A 20,747-nucleotide genomic window follows, 5' to 3' on the forward strand; every position below is an offset into this window, starting at 1 on the left:
ATTCGGTTGGAGGCAACCTCTTATGATTACTCTAGGGTTAATTTCACTAATTGTTAGAAAAAGTTACTGCCTTTCTCTAAGTTTCTTTAGCAGTTCACTGCTAACATCTTTCCACCGGAGAGATCTGAGTGGCTAGACAGGGAGCAGAGGCGAGAGTGTTGCAAGGGCTTTCTTAGGTGTGAGGAATGCTCTTCAGTGGTTATGTTTTAGATCAAAACTCATTAAGTTAAATAGTTGCTTTATCCTGGAGAACTTCTGGCATTATAGACTGTGTGTGGATTTTATGCTGGAAACAGTGCTCTAGTGTTACCTTTGTTCTTTTAGATAGGTAAGAGAAAGCAGAGACAGTGAAGCTTCTTGTTATCCTGCTGGAGAGCCGTGATGAGGAGCCCTGTGAGCGAACAAATGATGCGTTCACGTGCTGTGCTGAGACACCTGACTGACTGCAGGTAGTAATAGCTTTCCCACTGGGAACTGCACTGAAAATATTGTAGGCTCAAAACAGTAATTAACTAAAAAATAGCCCTGTTAGTATCAACTGGGTTAAGATTTGTTATCAGTGAGGTGGAAGGCACTGTACCCTGTTGTCATCCTCCTTATGTTATGTAGCGTTGTAAAACTGATCCTCCTCTTAGTTATGTTAAAGATCAACCCTGGTTTTTGAAGAGCTGGCACAAGTGGAAAAGATGGCTACTTTTAGCTGCTTCATTAGAGTCTATACTGAAATGCTGTGCCTAGCCACGCCTTTATTAAGACAGACTTAACTTACAGTGCTGTTTGTTGGGGCTGTGACCACAGCCACATTTTTCAACATAAAAATTGCAACAGCAGAGAAGCTTACGGGGGTCTAGTATCAAAATAAGGAAAATACCTGTGGCTGTGCAATAATGCAGCAACTGCACACGACAGTTCCTGTTTAGAGAGTTGTTCTTGTTGCGTGCAAGTAATCAAGTTTTGATTAGCTGAATAAATCATCATTTATTGTTGGATTGAGATGTGTGGGCTTGAAGCAGCATACAGTTATTTTGCCTGATTGCTGCCTGGAGGGGTTCTGAGGCAACAATTTCAGTTCAGAGATGCTGATACTGAAATACTGTACTTCCAGTTGCAAGTTGACACAGAACGTCTGCTGTTGATCTGCTACATCGTTATTCCTGTTTCCCTTGCTCCAAATTGCAAAATAGCTGGGAAATTTATATGTATTTAAAAAAAGAATTTTTTGTAAAGTTAAAAGAAGGAAATGTGCTTGTCATAGTGGCAGCATGGTATAGGGTACCTGTTGTATGCTCTCTGTGCATCTGTTACATGCAACGAGCAATGCCTGTACTAGTTCACTGAGACAAGATATTAAATGCTGGAGGTGTGGACTAGCTGTCTGAACGGTAAAGGTTCCGTCAGAAAGTTTCTTCCCCAAAGGTTTCACTAGCAAGACTGTGTACTGTCTCCCACAAGAGAAACTCAACCTGTAATAAGTGGTGTAAAATAAGTGTCTTCTGTAGGCACTGGCACATAGCTCTAATTTTTTTTCTCTTTATTTTCTAAACACTAGATTAGTATCTACTTAGTCACATAGCACTTCCTTTTTTTTTTCCAAAAGATTGGCTGTACCGTCTTGTCCTTGCTATATATCCCTTCAATCTGTAATCCACATGTGCACTTTATTTATGCAATCCCCATTTTCTTTGCTGTTCAGTTGCAGCATTTGTTATCTACGGAATACAAAGCCCTCACCCATCCAAGGCCTCCGCCGGAGATCTGTTGTAACCTTTTAATAGGTTTTAGGACCTTGTAACCAAGTCAAAAGAATGTCGGAATATCTTTTATCCAAGGATGTGTCTATATATAATATATGGTTTTATGCCATATATGCTAAATGTGGTTGATTCCCCACTGTTGCTCATCTCTTTGAGAAATAATAAAAAAGATTAGACTTTTTGAAAAATAGCGCTATTTCACACTTAGTGCCCAAAAGATAGTAATATGCTTCTCTCTTCATGCTGTAGAGCCATGCCTGCAAGATGTCATTTCTTTATTGGAACATACAACCAATCCTGATCAGAAATTACTTCAGTGGAAATTAATTTATTTTAGAGCCTTAAAAGAAGGGAGTGGGAGGATTGCTTTTTGTGTAGCATACAAAATGAGGTCACACTCTCATACATAAAAGTAGTTCTCTTGAACATAAGCAAGTCAAGCTGGGGGGAGTGTTTGGCAAGCGTGATACTATGGCCAGCAGTTCTCTGCAACCAAATTAGCCATTTGCTTCAGTTTTGAATTTTAAGAGATGAGAAGAGCGTTTTAGTGTAGAGCCTAGTTAAGAGAGTGAGAGGAGGCCCCTCTAGTGCGCTGCAGTTCGCTGGCACCTCTTTCCCCGTACCATGGGAATACCGTTTTGGTTGATGCAAATACACATTCACATTAATGTCTCAGCCCTGGGTTGCTTCTGCCATTAATAGGTAACAAATGAAGAGCTGCGCTGAGTTGGATTTATTCTTTTTTACCATGGGTTTGCAGATGCGTTGAGTGTCTGTTCATTTCATTCTTTTTGTATTTGCCATAGTTCCACAATTAATTTGCCATCTGGATCCAGACTAGAATCTGCTATTTGAGTAGCCCTTCTTTAGACATAGTTTTCTGAGTTGCTGTGTGATTTCTTGCTGTATTTCAAGTGTATACTTCAGTCCTTCCCCCATCTTGGCTCAGGAGGATTTGCTAGTTCCTTAAAAAGCCTTTCCTTTGGCTGATTGTAACAGCAAGGCTCAATAAAGTCAGATGATCTGCATGTGTCTCTGTCCTCTTTCACCATTCTGCCGGTTTTCTGTCATCTCCCAGTCTCCAAGTAATTTTGGATTATCCTGAGCCCATTTCAGCTGAGTGTGACAGCAGAATATAGGTCGCAAAGATGATGCCCTTGCAAGCTTATCAAGACTGAAATTACTGAAAGAACCAAATAGGTAGTCACTGTCAAATAGGAAGCTTTTCAGATATAGATCTGCCTGAAAACTTGAGGCTTGTGTGGCAGAGGACACTATGCTGAGCAAAAGAGAGGAAGGCAGTTATCTTAGCAGTCGTGTGATGAGAGTAGGAGTTACAGAGGAGCATTGTGAACATTGCAACAAATGACTTAAACCTGCTACAGGCAGTCATGACCCTGGTAAACTTGTCTGTTGTTTGTGAAGGTGCCAAAGACCTGAGGAAAACAGATTAAGGATCTCTTATTAAGGATCTCTCTGGAGATCATTGCAGAATGGGAAAGTATGGTCCTGCTGGGGGAGAAAACATTATACTTTCCACAGGAACTCTGTGAGCAATGACCAAACAACACTTCTTGAAAACCTTGGGAAAACTGTGCCCGAAGACAATAAGGATGTCAAAACCAAACGAAAGCAGAAATTCCGCAGTGGGAGAGTATTTGGAGCACTTGGAGTCAGGGAACATGGCTTGGTCTAAGCTACTGGTAGTTGCTGGTCTTTCCTGCATTTATGCACTGCATATAAGAAGTGCATTTTGTATTTGTATTTTTAAACCTAGAAGACAGTAAGTTTGGTTTAGGAGTGGGGGTTGCGTCTACTAAACTGCACAGTTGTGTTGTGACTAGTGAATCACTGTGGTGTTTGAAATATTCTTTTATCTTTTCAGAGTATTTAACGTGAATGAAAATTTCAATTGGGATTGGTTTGTGTATGTAATATGCCAGCTGCAAGTATGCGAAATTGCATTTGTTTTTTGATTTTTCCTTCCTTCAAACATCTTTATATCTGAAGAGGAATTGACTATGTAAAAGAGAAATTTAGAGATGATGTGAAGGTGTTTAATTTCTTGGGTTTTTTTTGTCTATGGTTACCAGTGGGGGCTCTTACAATACATGGTTATGCTAACTCAAAATTCCGTTGTTCTCTAGCTGCTCTTTCAAGAGGAGGACGAGGAGGTAAGAAAGGGGCTGAGGAGAAAATTTTGAAATAAATGCTGTATAGGTATAAGTAATACTTCCATTAGGTCATTATTCTGAATTATTTCTCCCTCTTTTTAATGGGTATCAGGGTGCTCTGGACACACTAAAGAATGTGTTTTCCAGAATTTTAATTTTGTTCCTGGGCACTCTCAGGCCACTTGTCTCCAGATGTCATGAAACAGTAAGTATTGCTTATGGTTTGACTGTGGCTGCTCAAAGGAAAAGCACCAGATATGCTTTTGACTGCCCTGTCCTCAGGGCTAAGGTAGCTGAGGTTGGCTGGGGAGCGTGTCTGTCGTACCTGAAACTGAGCAATTGCCGCATTTGCCACCACTTGTAGCTCTGTGGTCAGAAAAGTGCAAGTACAGGGCTTGTGTTGTTGAAAGGGCCAGAAGCTCAGGTTTCAACAATTCTCAGTCTAAAGTCTATCTGAAAGAGTAAGGCTGTGGTAAGACATTGTCTATGTTAGGTATTTTAGCAGTAAATAATTTTGAAGCCTTAATTTGGGTGGATTTTCAGAGATGGCAAAGAACATGATTTGCCGGAAACCTGATAGCCTCCAAAATCCAGACCCTTGATCATGACAGAAGTCAACTCACTTGAAGAAACGGGATCCAGTAAATATTAAGGGGGGGGCAAAACCACAGTCCCTTCCTCCTTTTATTATTTCCTCTCCTTTTCCTCCTTGTCTTGGAACTGTTCTGGCTGAAAATACATCTCTAAAAAGGAAGTTATCCAGAGACGGTCATTTGTCCTGGTAAATGTAAATGCAGTGCATAGTTTGGAAAAGATGGTAGCATTTAGGAAAAAACATCATTAATTGGGAAGCATTGGGCACCTCTTTACATGTATGTGTGGCTACCACAAATTCCCAGCAGCAATTTGGCAGGCTGCTCAGCATGTCGAATATTAATCGAATGCTAATATAAACTGCTTACTTCAAAGGTGGTCTTGCAATCTGTTACTGAAGTGTTTGTTTTGCCTCTTTTGTTTAAAGACGTCGAGTATGGTATTGCCTCAGACCTCTTGGTTACTAAATTATTTAGCTAAAATCAATCCGCCTCAAAGGTCTAACACAAAACTTGCTGTTTTAAGTTGTGTAAAGAATTCCAAGGGCTCAGATGTATTGGCTGAAGGTTTTCCACTGCCGATGTTCTTAAACACTGCAGTTACTTCAGGATAATTTATCAACAGTTTTTCTATGAGGTAGTGGTCCATTTTTTTTTTTTCTGAGTGGACCTTGGATTCTCTTCAGAAAAAATGGTGGCCGAGTATGTGAAATTCAGTGATACATCCCATTTTATGCTTCATAATCCTAACTGAAAACTGCTAGTAAAATAAAGAAAAACATGTAAGAGAGGAACTGCAGGAATTTGCTTTTGGAGGACACTAAATCAAGCAAGAATTTACTTACTGTAGCTGCAGTTTAAAACAGTTTATATGCTCTCTGCTGAGTGACGGAAGAAGGCTTTGCTACAGCTGTGCAAACACCCTGGAAGAAAGGATTCCTCCCAAATTAATGCTAAAACTGCTCGTTCCCGTTGGCTATACCTGTTTTCACTTTACTTTTACTGTTTTCCCTGACTTTGCCTTAGAAAGGTGCGTGAATTGGCCTATCAGTATGCCTCATGGCTACATAAAGACACTGCCTGTCACTGTGATCTTCAGCTTCGCACATCTCAAAATCCAAGAGTTGTAAACGCATAGTGTATATTTGGTGTGGAAGTACGAAAAACTTACTCAAAATCCATTAAGTTACACAGCTGGCTGTTTTTCTGCTGTTCTCCTGTCACTGCTCTGTGCATCGCTATTGCTGCGTGTTCCTGTTGCTTTCTGCATGCATCTCTGCAGTTAGCCCATGCATCTCTGCAGTTAGCTGTCGCCTTGGTGGCTGCCTTTGCTTCAGCGGGGACTTTCTGAAGAGTTCAGTATCCCGTGCAGAAAATGTTAGTCGCATGCTAATTCGAAAATGGAGAAGGAGGGAAAAAATTTAACCACGTCTTGTTAAATTGTATTTACTTTGGGGAGCTGCTTTGTTCTAGGGTGGCGATAGGACAAGACTTAACTGATGCTTGCCTCGAGCAGTGTGGTGGAAGCATCTGCATTCCTCTAGCTGAAGGCAGCGCTCTCTTCTTTTTGCCATGAAGAGCTGCTGTGCAGTGAAGTACAAAATGTGAAGTACTTGATTATAGAATCTCATTTTATCTCATTTGTTAAATACATTTGGGCTCCATTGTTAGTATTTAGTGTTATGCGTCAGTGTGCTGGTACTGTGAAAAAAGAATTATTTCTTGTCATGAAGAGCTTTATAATGGGAACCATGTGGAGAGATGTACTTTAAGAGATGCAATTTAGGTAATATTCCTGTTGCACCCAGTTTTATGTAAATTATTCCGAGTAAAGGCAGCGTTAGTTCTAGCATTTCCTTTTCTCTGAGTTCAGTTCTTTGCAGTCTCTTATGTAGGTCTCTTATGAAGGCCTCCTACGTAACTATCTAGCGTCTACCAAAAAACTAACTCCTTCATACTTCTATATTCCCCCTTTCCCTCTCCAGCTGTTTCCTGGCTCCTTGTACTCCTGTCTTTGCCCAAGTTTGCCTCCAGATCCCAAATTTCTGTTCTTTCTTCCTAACCTGCTGCCATGTTCCTTGTCCCTCTCTGCCTTGGACTTTTCACTGTTAGACTTCCCTGAGCCAGCAAGAGGGAGCACTGGTGATGTGTTTTTAAAAAAAATTTAAAAAAAGAGGCTTTTTGCTGCTATTAAGTGTGTGTGGGCTCAGCACGATGGATAGCTACAGGTTTGGAGGGGCTAAGACTGGTCCTGCTAGGACTTTGCAGCTGAGGATTGACAGCAGGTCCATGACCCTCTGGTCTGCCGTGTTAGGGTCTGCTTAATCCCTTCTATTTAGGAGTCCATTTCTTCAATTTAGAGTTGGAATGGTCACACAGATAGTTCCATACAAAGAGAGGTAGTTGCTGTTGTTTTCCGATGTATGAGCTTCTATTTTAATAACTTTCCTCCAAGACTTCTAACTTGTTTAAATTTGTATGGATTTTTAAGGGACAGTTAGAAGTCCCTCTTTGCCAAATTCACAAGCGTGTACTCCAAAGCAGAGGGGAATCTAAAGCTGTTCTGAGGAGCCATTTACTTGTTTTTAAGTCTGAATGTTTCCGTCATTCTGGAAATTACATAAATTGGAAAAAAAACCCAAACAGCTCAAACAAGTGAAAACTCATGAAAAACTTGAAGCAGCTGAAAGCAGGATCATGGGAAGCTTGGAACGAGCTTAATATCGGAGCTGTCAGCACTGTGTAGAATACCCTAACTTATACTGCTGCCTAAGTGTCTTTAACCTTTTTAAAATGTTTTCCTGATCTTTGTCCTTTTCTGTATATAACTTCTTTTAGCAAAAGCCAAATCCAAATGTGGTGCCACGTTTTTCCCCTGTGCTAGTGGAATCCACTGCATCATTGGCCGCTTCCGGTGCAACGGCTTTGAGGACTGTCCAGATGGTAGCGATGAAGAAAACTGCAGTAAGTACAAGTCTATTTGCGAGTGAATAAGCTTTTTCTTTCATCTAAGCAATGCTACATATAAAGGAGGCTAAAATTAGCCTTTAGTTTCAAGTCAGAGGTCCTCCCTGCCACTTATCACCTTGTGCTTTTCACTCCATAAGGAACAGGGTCTCTAAGTAGCACCTAGTGTTAAAAACAGTCAGAAGTCTGCCTCAGCAGGAAGGGTAAACTTCAGTATTCCTCACAAAAGAAATTCTTTAAGCATCTTGTATTAACAATGAGCTTACCTTCATCCTCCTTAGGAGATGTTTGTTCTGTGATCCTACAACAGTAGTATTTGCAAAAGGGAAGCTGCAAATGTTTCCCTCCAGACTAGCTGCTTAGTTTTGTCAGGCCTACACGCTGCCTGCTGCAATTTGGCATGGAGCATGTCTTTATGATTGTTCATTCAGTAGCTCAGATTAGACTTCTGCAACAGAACAAATGTCTCTATAGCAGGCGGTTCAAGAGTGGTGTCAGGGCGATATCCAACTTCTTTGCAAACCATTACATTTAAGAATGGAATGGATCTATGTTGCAGGATGACCTAAATAGCGATAATCTAGGTAAGGCTTCACCTGCCTTCATCTGTTTTGGTTGTGTCCAGTTCCTACCCACACATGCACAAGCACCCCTTCCTTTTCATTAGTGTATTCTCCCTCTTTTCCTCATCACTGCTTTTTGCCAGTCTGACTGGATGATTTTCTCACTAGTGTTTTTTCTGATTGACTTGAAGCTGTATCCTTTTTGAATCAGTCATAACTACAGAAGAGCAAAACAGAGCCTGTTCTGCCATATACTTCGTCAAGCACCAGTCTCACAATTTAGCCTCTTACTCTTGTCCGAGACAGTGAATCACACTGGGCATTCACATCACAGAAACAGAGCTGGCGAACTCACTTTTTTAAGGTCTAGCTCATCCTTATATTTTGTACATAATGCTAGTCTATTACTTTAAGCCCCACCTGTAAGCTTTGAATGGCTCTTCTCTACACAGATAATGTCACTCAAGTTGAGTAAATGTTACAAATATGACTTAAAATTGCTTAATATTCATTTTCCCCTTTCTTGTCGCTGAAGAGAATGACCTATTTGATCATTACTGCATTTAGCACCTCTATTTATATACGCTCTGAAAGAGCAAAAAAGAGCAGGAGGGGTTATTTGGTGGTACAGGCTCTTGGAGTGAGAAGGAGGTTGTGCTCAAAGTCAAAGGTGCCTGCCAATGCACTAGCTTAAGTTGCTGCACAGCAGCTTGCAAGGAAGTCGCAGCAAAAAGATTATTTGAAATAGTGCTTGACTTGGGCTAAAACTTTTGCATGTGGCTGCACAGATTCATTTGTACTTGTAAGTACAGCAGGGATCTGTCATAGCAGTAAGGAAAAGTTATGTGTGATTGAGCAGCTCTATTGCTATTAGCAGGAGCTGCTAAAAGCCCTGATGTTCTGTGGGTCTGAAGGTAGAAGCTTGCAGCAGATACTTGCTCCTACTCTTGTTTAAGTAGGCTGGGTTTTTTCTTTTAATGACATTTAAAGGTCAGGAGGAGGACAACAGACATCAGCTTTCAAAGATAACAAAAGGGGCGATCTTTACAGTGATATGTCACTGTCTGCTTCTCATAGGACATACCTTTCTTGTTTGTGTGCTTTCCTCGCGCGTATTAAGGTCTCTATGGCAGCACCAGCATCATTTAAGATGCCATCTGTTGTTTGCCTAGAGAGTCTGATTTGATTCCTGGCATTTGGACTGCGACAGGGAGATAGCACCTCTACAGAGCAGATGAAGCTAGAGAAAGAGGATTAAAGGCTAAGGAAATAATTTGCGATCTTTGGTTATGCTTAAACAAGTGGCACTAGAAAGAGTTTTGGACAAATGTGCCTTGAATATCCTTGAGATGAGGCAGTGACAAATGGCAGATCTCAGGGTTTAAAATGTATCAGCTCAGCACAAATGCAATTGATTATAAACTATGTAATTTTCCACGTTTTTGCAGTGTGTAGCTTCAGCAGGCCTTACAGCTGATAATACCATGCCACCGATCTCCCTTTTACTCTGTGCAGATGTACTGAGAAATGCCAAGTGTGTGCTTAAACTAAAAGTCTAGTTGCTGCTTTGTTTATGGAGAGCAATGGTGCTGTAGGCCCTAAAGTGACCTGCAAAATCAACATGCTACACAGGTATGCAGCAATTTCAGACCAAAGGAGATTTATCATGTTTATGATAAATGTGCTTCTGGAGAGCTGAGAGAATTACCCGGACATAGGGAGTGTTTGTTATATATACTGCAGATTGTATGCATGGCAGACTTAAAAGGTGTTTTTTTTTTTTTTAAATACCCTTTAAGGGCACCTCTTACTTTAAAAAATATGCAGCCAGTTACTATTTGGGAACTGTAATCCCCTTTGTTATTGTGGCAGAGAAGCACTTTGAAGCAGACAAGGCATCCAAACAGCTTTAAGGTTTTCAGTTGGAATATTGCATTCAGTTTCAGTCACCTCATTACCAAAAATTGGCAGAAGTTCAGAGAAGAGTGACAAAAATGATTAAGGGACAGAAATTGATTTATTAGGAGATATTAGAAACAGCTAAATTATGCACATCTTGGCTAAGCCGTGACTATGAAGGAAGATAAGGCTATATATGAAGAGTGTAAACACTGTTCAAGGAGAAGGATTTTATAGTTGTGTATGCTGGGGTATAGCTAAAAGTAGAGGGATCAAATTAGCAAAGAGAAAACTTGAGATGAGTATCAAGGAAATCTTGACAGTGAGACACATTGAAACTGTGGAGTAGTCTCCTAGGAGAAATGATGAAAACTGTACTGCTTGAGACTTCAAATGAGACTGGACATAATAGTAAATATGCTGTAATGAGTGAGAAGACTGCTCTATCTAAATTAGTCTGCCTAAATTTTATTCGGTTTTTGCCGTGTGTGCACATCACCTAACACACTGGGCCTTATTATTTGAAAGGGTTTTCTGGGGGCTACCACAATGTGCGTGTTACCCTCAAAAAGAAGTTGCAAATTCGAACATTGAGAAGTTAAGGAACGTCAATATTGACACTTTGGGCAAGAGTAATTTGGTCCCTTCAATATGTATTGTGATCTGTAAGTGAGAGGATCTCTGCTTGTTCTCGGTGCCCAGACGTGGCAGTCAGGAGCACTCCTGCTCTAACCGGGGTCGAAGCGTGCAGCTGGTGATCTACGCAGTGCTGATGGGCCCCCACTCAGGGGCTGCAGCATTGTCTTCCTACAAAGGCATACGTGGCCATCGTAGATAGGATTTCTACAGAGCTTCCGGAGGGCACCTCCTTGACAGGGGGAATTTCAGGTCCTATATCTACACCTGGGCAAGAATTTGCCATGAAGCTCATTTTGCTCATTTTGTGGGTGTTCTCATTGTGATTCATTCACGTAAGCAGCCATATTAACTCAAAAAAAAAAAAAGAAAAAAAAAAAAAGAAAGACCCAGAGAGGGAAGGTGGAAAAAGATAGTTATGGTAGAGAACATGCTGCATGGCAGTTTTCAACCTGAATTGTTGCTTATAATATGAGAATTTAGCTAAACCGAGTGGTGTAATAGGAAGTAACAGGCAGTGTTCATGACAGGCAGTGCTACCAGCTATGTGTCTTCAGAGTAAGCGAATGCTGAGCACCTAACAGTGATCGTGATAGGGGCTCTCATGAATGTGAACAGAAGACTCAGCGGTGGGTGGACTAGATCTCTGCTAATTCTAATGAATCTTTCATGAATTAGAAATTCCAGCACCCTCCCTAGAGAGACAAGATTTGCTTGGTTGCCAAGTTACTCCCACACATTCAGTGAATTGACCAACTGCTGAGTTGTGACCTGTTGTTGTGGATTGCTTGAAGGCTATTTCACTGTCTGGGTAAGAGAATTTCTAATGAAAGATCTCACTTTCTGTTTTCACAGCAGCAAATCCATTACTTTGCTCTACTGCTCGATTCCACTGTAAAAATGGTCTTTGCATTGATAAAAGCTTCGTGTGCGACAGTCAGAATAACTGTCAAGACAACAGTGATGAAGAAAGCTGTGAAAGCCCTCAAGGTAGGCATGGGGTTTTTATGCTGTTCTGCACCTTTATACCAACTTCAGTTAATGTTCAGGAGCAGGCTCAGAAGAAAACGTGATTCTTCCGATTTACTCTGCATTGGATAGAACTGCTGTTTCCTAATCCTGCATTGGATAGAACTGGTGTTTCCTAATCCTGCAAGTGAAGCATGCAGTGTGTGTGCGTGTGTGTATTTCATTCCAAGTCCTCAGAGGACTGCTGCTGTCTCTTTCAGCTTAGTACAAATGCACTTTTGTGGAAAGTCTGTGATCCAGTGCTCACTGAAGTTGCTCACAGTCCATTCAGTGACTTCCATGAGAGATGGATTGGACCCAGAATGATCATTAATAAAACTTCATTTTGAAATAGTTCAACAGTCTGTCCATTTCCTAGATGAGTAACTCTGTAGGCTTAATTTAGATCTTCATTCCTCAGTTACTTCTGCAAGGTAAGTTTCACTGTAGGACAAGTCTGCAATGAAGGAATTTGCTCCTACCCTTCCTCATTTTTGTACTTACAGAAAAAGATGAGGATAGGGAAGGCATTGTTACTACTGTTGTAAAAATATTCTATATCCAGTTTTGTAAGAATCTCACAAAACAATCTGTCTTTCTTTTTTTCTTTCTTTTTAGCTTTTGCTATAACTCTATATCTGGTGCTCCTCAGTTGTATTTTCTCTAACTTCATGCCATGACGTTCTATAAAACATGAAATATATATGAATTGAGGTTGATGAATGATGTATACTGGGCATCATCTGCTAAACCTTTTTATGTCTGAGTTACTACTGAGAGATCAGAGTAGAGAAAAAACAGGAGAGTGTGGGGTTATTTGCAGGAGTGATGCAGTGTGCTTGCGCTTATAGCAGACAGGAAGCATGAAGAGAGAGAACAAGGTATGAAAAATGATGAAATTAGGAAAATTGAAAGAGAATGACTTTAATATCAGCTGCACTGATGATTTAGTCCCTCATTTAATACAAGATAATTAAAATAGTGATAAATATTCTTGATGAATCATTGCCCCTTATCAAAGCTCATAGGGGAAGAGGGAGAACATGCAACAGCAGTGTCAACAAAAAATGATGTATAGTGATGGCTGGTATAGGAGAGTCTCTCTTCCGTGCAATTTCTCTGCTTAACCTATGAGCTCTTTCCTTTTGCTTGAGATCTAAAAGTGGAATGGGTCAGCCTGGTACTTACCTACTTGCTGGGCTCTGTGTTGCATCCTCAAAACAACTCTGCTGAGAGAGTGCCTCAGAGAGAATGGCTTGGCCCGCTCTCAGATTAAGCTCTTTCTGGATGGAAGGAAAGGACTTCTGAGGGACTAAAATTTGTCTACTGCTGCAATAATGCTGTTACCACTGTGCTGAGGGGTGAATTGTTTTTCCCTGTGGGCCTAAGGCAGCCTAATAAGATTAACATGTGTGGTAAGGGGTTTTTTGCGTGTATGCTTTTTTGTTTTGTTTTGTTTTTTCATCAGAAGCTTAAAGCAGCAGAATTCTCTTCCAAGGTTGGGATGGCTGCATCCTCTGCAGATTAAGTGGCTGGATTGCCTCCAGGTTGTTTGTTGTCATGACAATCTGCTTTTGGAAGTGACTGTCAGGCTAAGGAGAAGAAAAGAGTTGTATTTCATGAAGCTGTTACTTTATCTTTGGTCCTCTGGAAAAGTCAGACTAATAAGATGGTTAAGCAAAGTAATTCTGTCTGAATCTGTGCATGAAAGAGCCCCCAAACAAGAGAAAAGGAGCTCTCTTTCGTTAGGACCATAGTAGCAATGACCAAAAAAAAAAAAAATGCTGTTACAGTTCACAGGAGAAGAAATTGGGTCCAAAGTACAAGATTGGGAGTGTAAAGAGTTGCTGAACTGAAATTCTGGCTCTGTGTATATGTGATTGTCTCTGTCCTTTGGCAGTTCAGAGTTTCCCTGAATTGCCGTTTCCGAATCTGTAAGTGGGCGATGCTTATGTACCTATCTTTCAAAGTGAGGATTAAACAGTGTAATAATGTGCTCAGCTTCCCATCTGAATGTAAATAAAGATTCCTTCCTGAGTTTGCAGCTATGGCTCTGTCTGTCCTGGCTTCCAAACATACAAAGGACTTCGTGTTATTTGAGAATTAGAGGCAACTGTGGACAGAATCTTTTCATTTCTCACCATCCTTTCTACAGCAGATCTAATTATGGTAATTATGATGAGTTTCATGTTAACACAGCACCCAAGAATCCTAGTCAATAACCAGAACCAGAACATAACTGTTCTAGATACTTAGGGACAGAGCAAAGGTGATAACCTGTAAGTTATTATGAAATCAAGGTATAGTATTTTCTTCCCACTAGCCATGATACAATGTTAAATGCAGTAGCTTTAATTCATAGTGTAATTGAATGAAGTCTGACATATGAGATTGCCCTTGTGTGCTATTTTTCTGTGTAAAAATTTGTTGATTAAGCAAACACTAAGCTTCTGAACCACTCCCTATAGTAGGATTGGGTCATTATCTCTATTTAACAGATAGGGAAAATGAGGCACAGAGCAACTCAACAAAATGCCCCAGAGTAACATCCTGGCAGTTAGGAGTAGAGCTTCATCTGTGCTTATCTGCTTCAGGGGAATGTTGTGAGACTTATTCAATGTTAGCAAACTGTTTTGAGACGCTCTGATAACATGTGGAATAGAAGTGTGAATTATTAATTGGTACTTTGCTCTCTTTCTGCTCTCGGGTATACTGACAAGCTTTTTAAATTAACACCTCTTCCTACTTCTCCCGTGAACTTCAAAGGCCTCCTTTATCCAGCTGTCATTACTGAAAAGCTCCAGTGCCATATCTGTTTGGTTTGTTTCAGATGCTCCTCCATGCATAAAGATCCTTTCAATCAAGGGTGGTCACGGTGCAGTCTAGGAAAACAGGAATGTAAACCCTTACTGAAAATTGTGTTGACCTGGCTTTGATATAGGAGACTTCAAAATGAGCTGTCCTTGATGAGTAATAGCTTTGCTGGGACATTGGAATTTGAGATGAACCTGAAGCTGTAGGTTTATGAAGATTAATTTTAGTCATAACTAGGGGTAGGGTAGAATCATTTGAGATGGGGAGAGGCCCACGTCAAAGTCACGAAAAAGGGAGGAAGGTCAAAAATTTTAAAGGCAATTTCCTGCCCTCCTTTGTTTTTCCTTACCACTTGTAACTGAGTGTTGCACGTTTTATATAGACTTTTGTGTCATGGGGGAAGTATCAGTTTAAAAACTTAAACCATTGCAATTTAGAAGCAAGTCAAATGATTAATATTTTGTAATTATTTGTAGATCTTGTAGCTGCTGTGATAATCCTGAGCTCTTCCTTTAATCTCACCAGTTACACTTCTGTCATCTCTGTTTTCCAGCATTAAAGTAGAATGGCCAGACTTTTCTCTTAGTCTAGAATATAGTTTTAGTCCCGATACATGCCTGAATCTTAGGAACTGGCGAAGGCTGTAATTGCTTGGATCAATCTGTGTGTTTGTGTATGAGTAGTGTGCAATTGCCCTTTCTAGGGCATTATTCTAGTTTTAACCACACTTGCAGTGATTGGAATTTCTGTTCCTACTCTATGCTTAAAGTGTCTTAAATTAAGAAAGTTCATCTCCCCCATCCACGTTTCTCATATTTCAAGATGATCTTTCCCCATGCCTTAAATTAACTGATGGTGGTAATAATTTAGAGAGCAGCTGCTCTGGGTATACTTGTCTGATCTGCCTGTTGGGGGGGGTGGGGAGGGGAAGGAGGATTTCCTGCTGAATCCATTGAATTAGAAGGGAATTCCTTATTCTTTTTCTGTCTCCTCTTAATTTTTTTTTTCAGCAACTAGGTGAATTTGTTCAGCTCTAGGACTATATTTATGTATTCCTTTAATTGCTTTCTATCTAAATGTGTTTTCACAGTGTTTCTTCCTCTCTGATTTCTCCTCTGTGTTGTACTTTTGTTGCTGTTAAATCTTTCTAGAATAAAAGTAGTATATGGGCTCTTTTGATTCAAACTTCTCTTCTTTTCATGGTCCTTCTTTTCTTTCCTTCAAAGTTTGCTAAATACCTTTATTAGTTTTAACCCCGTTGCCTAGGAAAGGGGACTTTATATTGCTGCAAGTCTGTGTTCACTGTGACTGGTGCTGTAGAGGCCCTTGGCTTCAGCAGTGTTTCTACCATTCTAGCTCTGCAGTTGTTAGTAAACAGTACCACTGTAGTCAAGTTATAAACCAACTGTTCTGCAAGCGCCCTGAAAGCGATTCCTGCCCTACATTTCTGCAGTGGATTCTGTAATGCCCACTGTTGCACATGTGAGTACCTGCCTTCCCCCTCCCCTTCCCAAGTTGCGTATTTTTTTCATTGAAGCTGAATTAGGGTTTTGATATTCCCCCAAATTCTAAAACACGTTTAGAAGCATACACAACTGTCAGAAATCTCTGCTTTTTCCTTTGTGGCACATATAAATTGCTGGTATAAAAACTGGCAGTATACTGAAAACTGAAGAATCTGGCCCTATGTCAAGCAAGTAAAATCGGCTCCAAAAATTGATTTGTTAAAATTAATTTTTAAGTGATGACAGAAATTCTGTAATGATCACTTAGGTGGAGTTAGGTGAGATTAGATTGGAATGGAACTGCCTAAAGCAGTAAGCACTAAGTCCCATTGCTGATGTTTGCCATGTATATTATGATATTTGTTTGCATCAGCAACCCTTTGCTGATGTTTGTATAACACAAAGTGGGTTTCAGAACAGACTGCCAAATGCAATAGACATACTCTAAATTTGCAATGAAATATCATAATACTGAATTTCTAAAACATAAATAGCTACTAGAACATCCCACTCCATGTGGAGCTTGTAACCAGCCCTTTGCATGTGGCCACATGAAATTCTTAAATTCCCAGATGCTGTGGTATCACCTAGACATCCCAAAGCCTTGCAGTCTGATTCTGGCTGCGCACATTTCCTTTTACTGAGTCTCTGATTCATTATTTACACAGTCTGTAAACTGAAGCTCAACTTGCAATTACTGTATATAAGCTTAGCCCAAATTCAGCCCACAGCTGGGATTTAATATTCAGAGGCAGACTAAATAGAAGCAGAAACTTAAGAGCAGATACAAATAAAATGTCACTGAATGCTTTATTAAATAAAGGCTATGCCCGAGCATATTTAGCTGTCTGAAACCCCTGATTTGTAACACTTCTTAGATGAAAGTATTTCTGTCATCTATGAATTCATTCTTTCCTCCATTCCCCGATAATTTCAGGCTTCCTGTTCTTTATCCCCTTTTTACTCCTTCAAAGATGATTTATTTCAGGTGTTTTCTTCCAAGAAAAAGAGTGATTCATCTGGGTGGAAGCTGAAAGATATGATGAGCTACAGGAAGCAGATGTTAGTACTAGAAGATGTTTCAGATGGCTGATAAGTTCATCTGTGCATTGATTTCAACAGTATGCAGATTCCAGTCCCTCCTACCTTCCAGGCCAGTCTGTAGCTTGCAAAATTGACTGTTTATTCATTTGATTTGGACAGCAGATAATAACACAGGCTTTATATAAATGGTCTCAGATTCTGACTTCTCCATGAGAAGAACATTAACTTCTGAGTGAGACTGTGAGGAGAAATCGTACTTTACTGTGCGTAGAGGCTTTGCAATTAGAGTAGTGTAAAATAGCTCTGTGGATATCAGGGAGAAGTCCAGAGGACTGGTACAAGTGTACTTCTGAGTTGCTGTGTCTTACAGTTCCCTCATTTTACAAAGGTGTGACTGTTTTCTGGCAGAAGAGACATACATGCCTGTGTTGTGGATCAGTCTGTTGCCCCTGTGGACGTTCCGACTTAGCATTTTGGCAGAATAGTGATAGATATAATACCAAAATGTTAGGCCACCGCTGTTTGTATTCAGTAGAATAGCTGCTCTCCAACTATAATGTGAAGATGGATAAGCAGTGACTTCAGGTCTTCCAACAGACAACAGGCTCTTACTTCAAACGATGTTTATGGATCTGGGAGGTATCCAGTCTCTTCACCTGTATCTCCTCTATAGTCCAGCTTTGATGGGTTGTGGCTGAAAACTATCAGCAGATGATGACTTGACTAGTGTAAAATCAGTTTCTTGACCTTGATTAAATCTCAGGCAAGGTTTCATATCACTCAAGGATCACCATGTTTACCAACAGCATTAGCAGGAGGAGTGGGGGAAAAAAAAAAAGTGGGGGGGGAGGGGAAATCTGGCAAGCTGTCATCTTGCCCTGAAAGTGATTCTTTAAATGTAGTACAGATAAGGAACTGATTCTGTTCATATTATGCTTGTTCTGTAAATAGATACCACTTCAGGATGCAGATGTAGACCTTCCCTGCATGTGCAGCTTGCTGTAAATAATGATGAAAGTAGTGTTCTTGCAGGAGTCCATTATGGAACTTCTGCTGTAATCTGGTGGTCGGTTTTTGTAGCTGGGGCTAAAATTATGGTTCTCAGGCTAGTTACCAAAAAAGCAGTACATGCAGGTAGTAACCATGTACCAGCTACTTTCCTTTCAGCCAACAACAGCTGATTAGGGAAGCTGGGAACTGAGATTGAAAATGGCATGTTTTTTCCTCACCGCTGCAGAAATGAAATATGATCTCTTAACAATTTTGTTCTGATAGTTTTACCTTCACTTTGACATTTATGCCTAATTAACAGTTCTAGAAAACGGTGATGACATGAGTATCCAGTTTCTTTGCATGTGCTTCAAAACTTGAAAAACAGGTGATGATATGTCAAGCTAGAGGAAGACAAGTCTAGAATACAGGAGGTTTTTTTTCCATTGTTCTTGAGGCTAGTTAAATTTTCTCTTGAGCTCTCATTAGTGAAAACAATTCCTTTCAAATAATTTTTCCACAAGCGGATGTTTGAAACATACCATACACTTTGGTGGGTTCTACGCTGTCCTGGCTGCTGAACTGCATTAACTTTTCTTAGATGTCATTGCCGTTTAATTGTGTAGAAGGCTCCTGCTGCAGAGCAGCAGGTGCAAGCCCCTAGTCTTTCTATTGTCAATGGAGGAAATGCAAATAAAAGGCACAGATGTCAATTTTTTATTTGTTGTCGAACAAAATAAATTCCGCATAAGGTGACCAAGTGATTTTTCTATAATTGTTGTAGAAAATTATTATAATGATTGTATTTAAAATACAATTTTAATTCCTGTTAGTGCAATTCCAGTATTGAGAAAACCTGCTTCTTGTAAGGAAATGGTAGTTGTCATAAAAGATGCATTTCAGAGAGAAAGGAGGCCCAGCAAAGGTTTCCAGTTTCAGCTGTTTAGGAGATGTTCTCACTAGCCTAATTAGCTCTCCTGCTTCTTCTATTTCTAGTCCTAACCCTCCTTCATCAGACCCGGCTGGCCCAAACATTAGTTCTACTTCCACACCTAGCCAAGAGCTGGACTGTATGTCTCTTATTGAGTCTGGCCCATCTGCTCTGCAGTGTCAATCAAATGGTAAACTTAGTTCTTTAGCCTGAGTATCAGTGTAAATCTTAGCTAGGTGATGCTTCAACAGTGTAAATCTAGCTTTGAGACCTGCCTGTACTGACTGTGGCAGCAGAAAGCCTAATGTTCATTTAAGCTTTAGTGCTTTTGCAAATCCTGGTCTGGAGCATTGTTAGTGTCTATAACCACTAGTTAGAAATAATTTCTGAAAGTGAACTGTTGGGGAAGGTTGCTACCCTCAAAAGTTTGAGCAGAGACTTGGGCAGAGAGCACAAGAGTTTGCTTTTCTTGTTCTTCAAGTTTGTGCTGTTTTTTTTGATCTTCCATTTAATTTCTCTGCTGCACAGTTTTGCTGCTTATACCTGTGTGATCAGGAAAAAAATATCCTAGAATCCTGGATTTTTTGTTTGTTTGTTTTGGGGTTTTTCTTGTTTGTTTTTGTTCTCTCCCCCCTGCCCACCACTGCCAGCAGTGAAGTTGGTAGGTGTGGCTCCAAAAATGTCAGGCTGCAGCGATGTCCTCAGCTGAAACTAGTTTTGCACAGGGTTATAACTGAAGCTGTGAAAAAATACAAATTTTATGTGGGAATATTTGTTTTGCATGAGCTTTCTCAAAACTGATATATGTGTTTTTACTCAAATATACAGCCACAAGCGAAGTCAACATAAGCAGGTATAAAAGTTAGTGCCTTGTATTCAGGTACTGCAGCAGCTTAATACTTTGTCAATTATGTAATTGACTTAAACCAGCATGATATCTGTGCAGACAGCCACCTCGGGTAGGGTTATCAAGATCTATTGAAATTTTTACTGATGTATGCTCAACAAGAATAAATGCAGCGTCTGTAGGTCAGCCAGATGTCACCGTAGCTAGAAACTGTACTGGTGTGTTGCAGTTGCGTCTTAGAAGAGCAGTTAGAAATGCAGAATTGCCCCCAGGACTGTAGAGGTCCTATACGTGTGGGACCTTGATGAGGTCTGGGCAGTTTGTGTTTGCCTTTTTGACAAGGCCTTGTTCAGAGTAATTCTGTTTTTTCTCTAAGTGGTATCACTTAGCTTGCATGGCCACAATTCTACTTTGCCTGACAGAAAGTATAATTTTATAGCTTATAAGAGAAATGAGTGTGTGGGAAATTACGTCTGCGGGGTAGGGAGGGGGAGTACCTCCCCACTATGGTGATGTTAACACTGAAGTGTGACTACTAGACCTCAATTATGTCTTCATGCCCACAATCTGTTCCAAATGCTGATCCCAGCCAGGTCAGCAGGAACATTAACTTTCTGCAGCTGAAGCACATGGTGTTTGTCTCTTTGTTGCAGGTCACACTTAAGCTACCATACCAGTGTGCCGTATTCACTGTGGAGCATAAGTTGCTTGAGGGTGATTTTTGAAACCAGAGCAAATTGCCAGCCAAGGCTCCAAGGAAAGGTATTTCATGCTGCCTGATCTAAAACTAGCAAATGCAACTTGATAGGCAAATGGATTACCACCACCAAAAAAAGGTTTGTTGCCAGACTTTAGATTAAGGCAAGATTAATTCTCAGTCAAGCATTTCAGTACCTGTAAATCTGTGAAAGATGAGGCTGTTTAATTTTTAACTGCCCCTTCTTTGCTGCTCTTGCATTAAAATTTGTGTTTCAGAGTGTGATCAACCTTCTTTGGAAAGCTGGGTATGATAGTACCATAGT

General features: G+C 40.3%; 1 protein-coding gene across 6 annotated transcripts in view; it reads left to right on the top strand.

Moving 5' to 3' along the window:
* The window catches only part of LDLRAD3 (low density lipoprotein receptor class A domain containing 3), a 116,994-nt gene that overhangs the window by 48,402 nt on the left and 47,845 nt on the right, over positions 1 to 20,747 (top strand). For 3 of the 6 annotated variants that reach the window (XM_068945503.1, XM_068945504.1, XM_068945508.1), the window contains exons 3-4: positions 7,360 to 7,485; positions 11,442 to 11,576. In XM_068945503.1, the coding sequence (XP_068801604.1) occupies positions 7,360 to 7,485; positions 11,442 to 11,576 (261 nt within the window). Of the gene's footprint in view, positions 1 to 3,901; positions 3,929 to 7,359; positions 7,486 to 11,441; positions 11,577 to 20,747 lie in introns of all 6 variants that reach the window. The other 3 variants (XM_068945502.1, XM_068945506.1, XM_068945505.1) reach the window with 2 other exon arrangements.

The sequence above is a fragment of the Struthio camelus genome, chromosome 5 (genome assembly GCF_040807025.1).
Source record: "Struthio camelus isolate bStrCam1 chromosome 5, bStrCam1.hap1, whole genome shotgun sequence".
Lineage (NCBI taxonomy): Eukaryota > Metazoa > Chordata > Aves > Struthioniformes > Struthionidae > Struthio > Struthio camelus.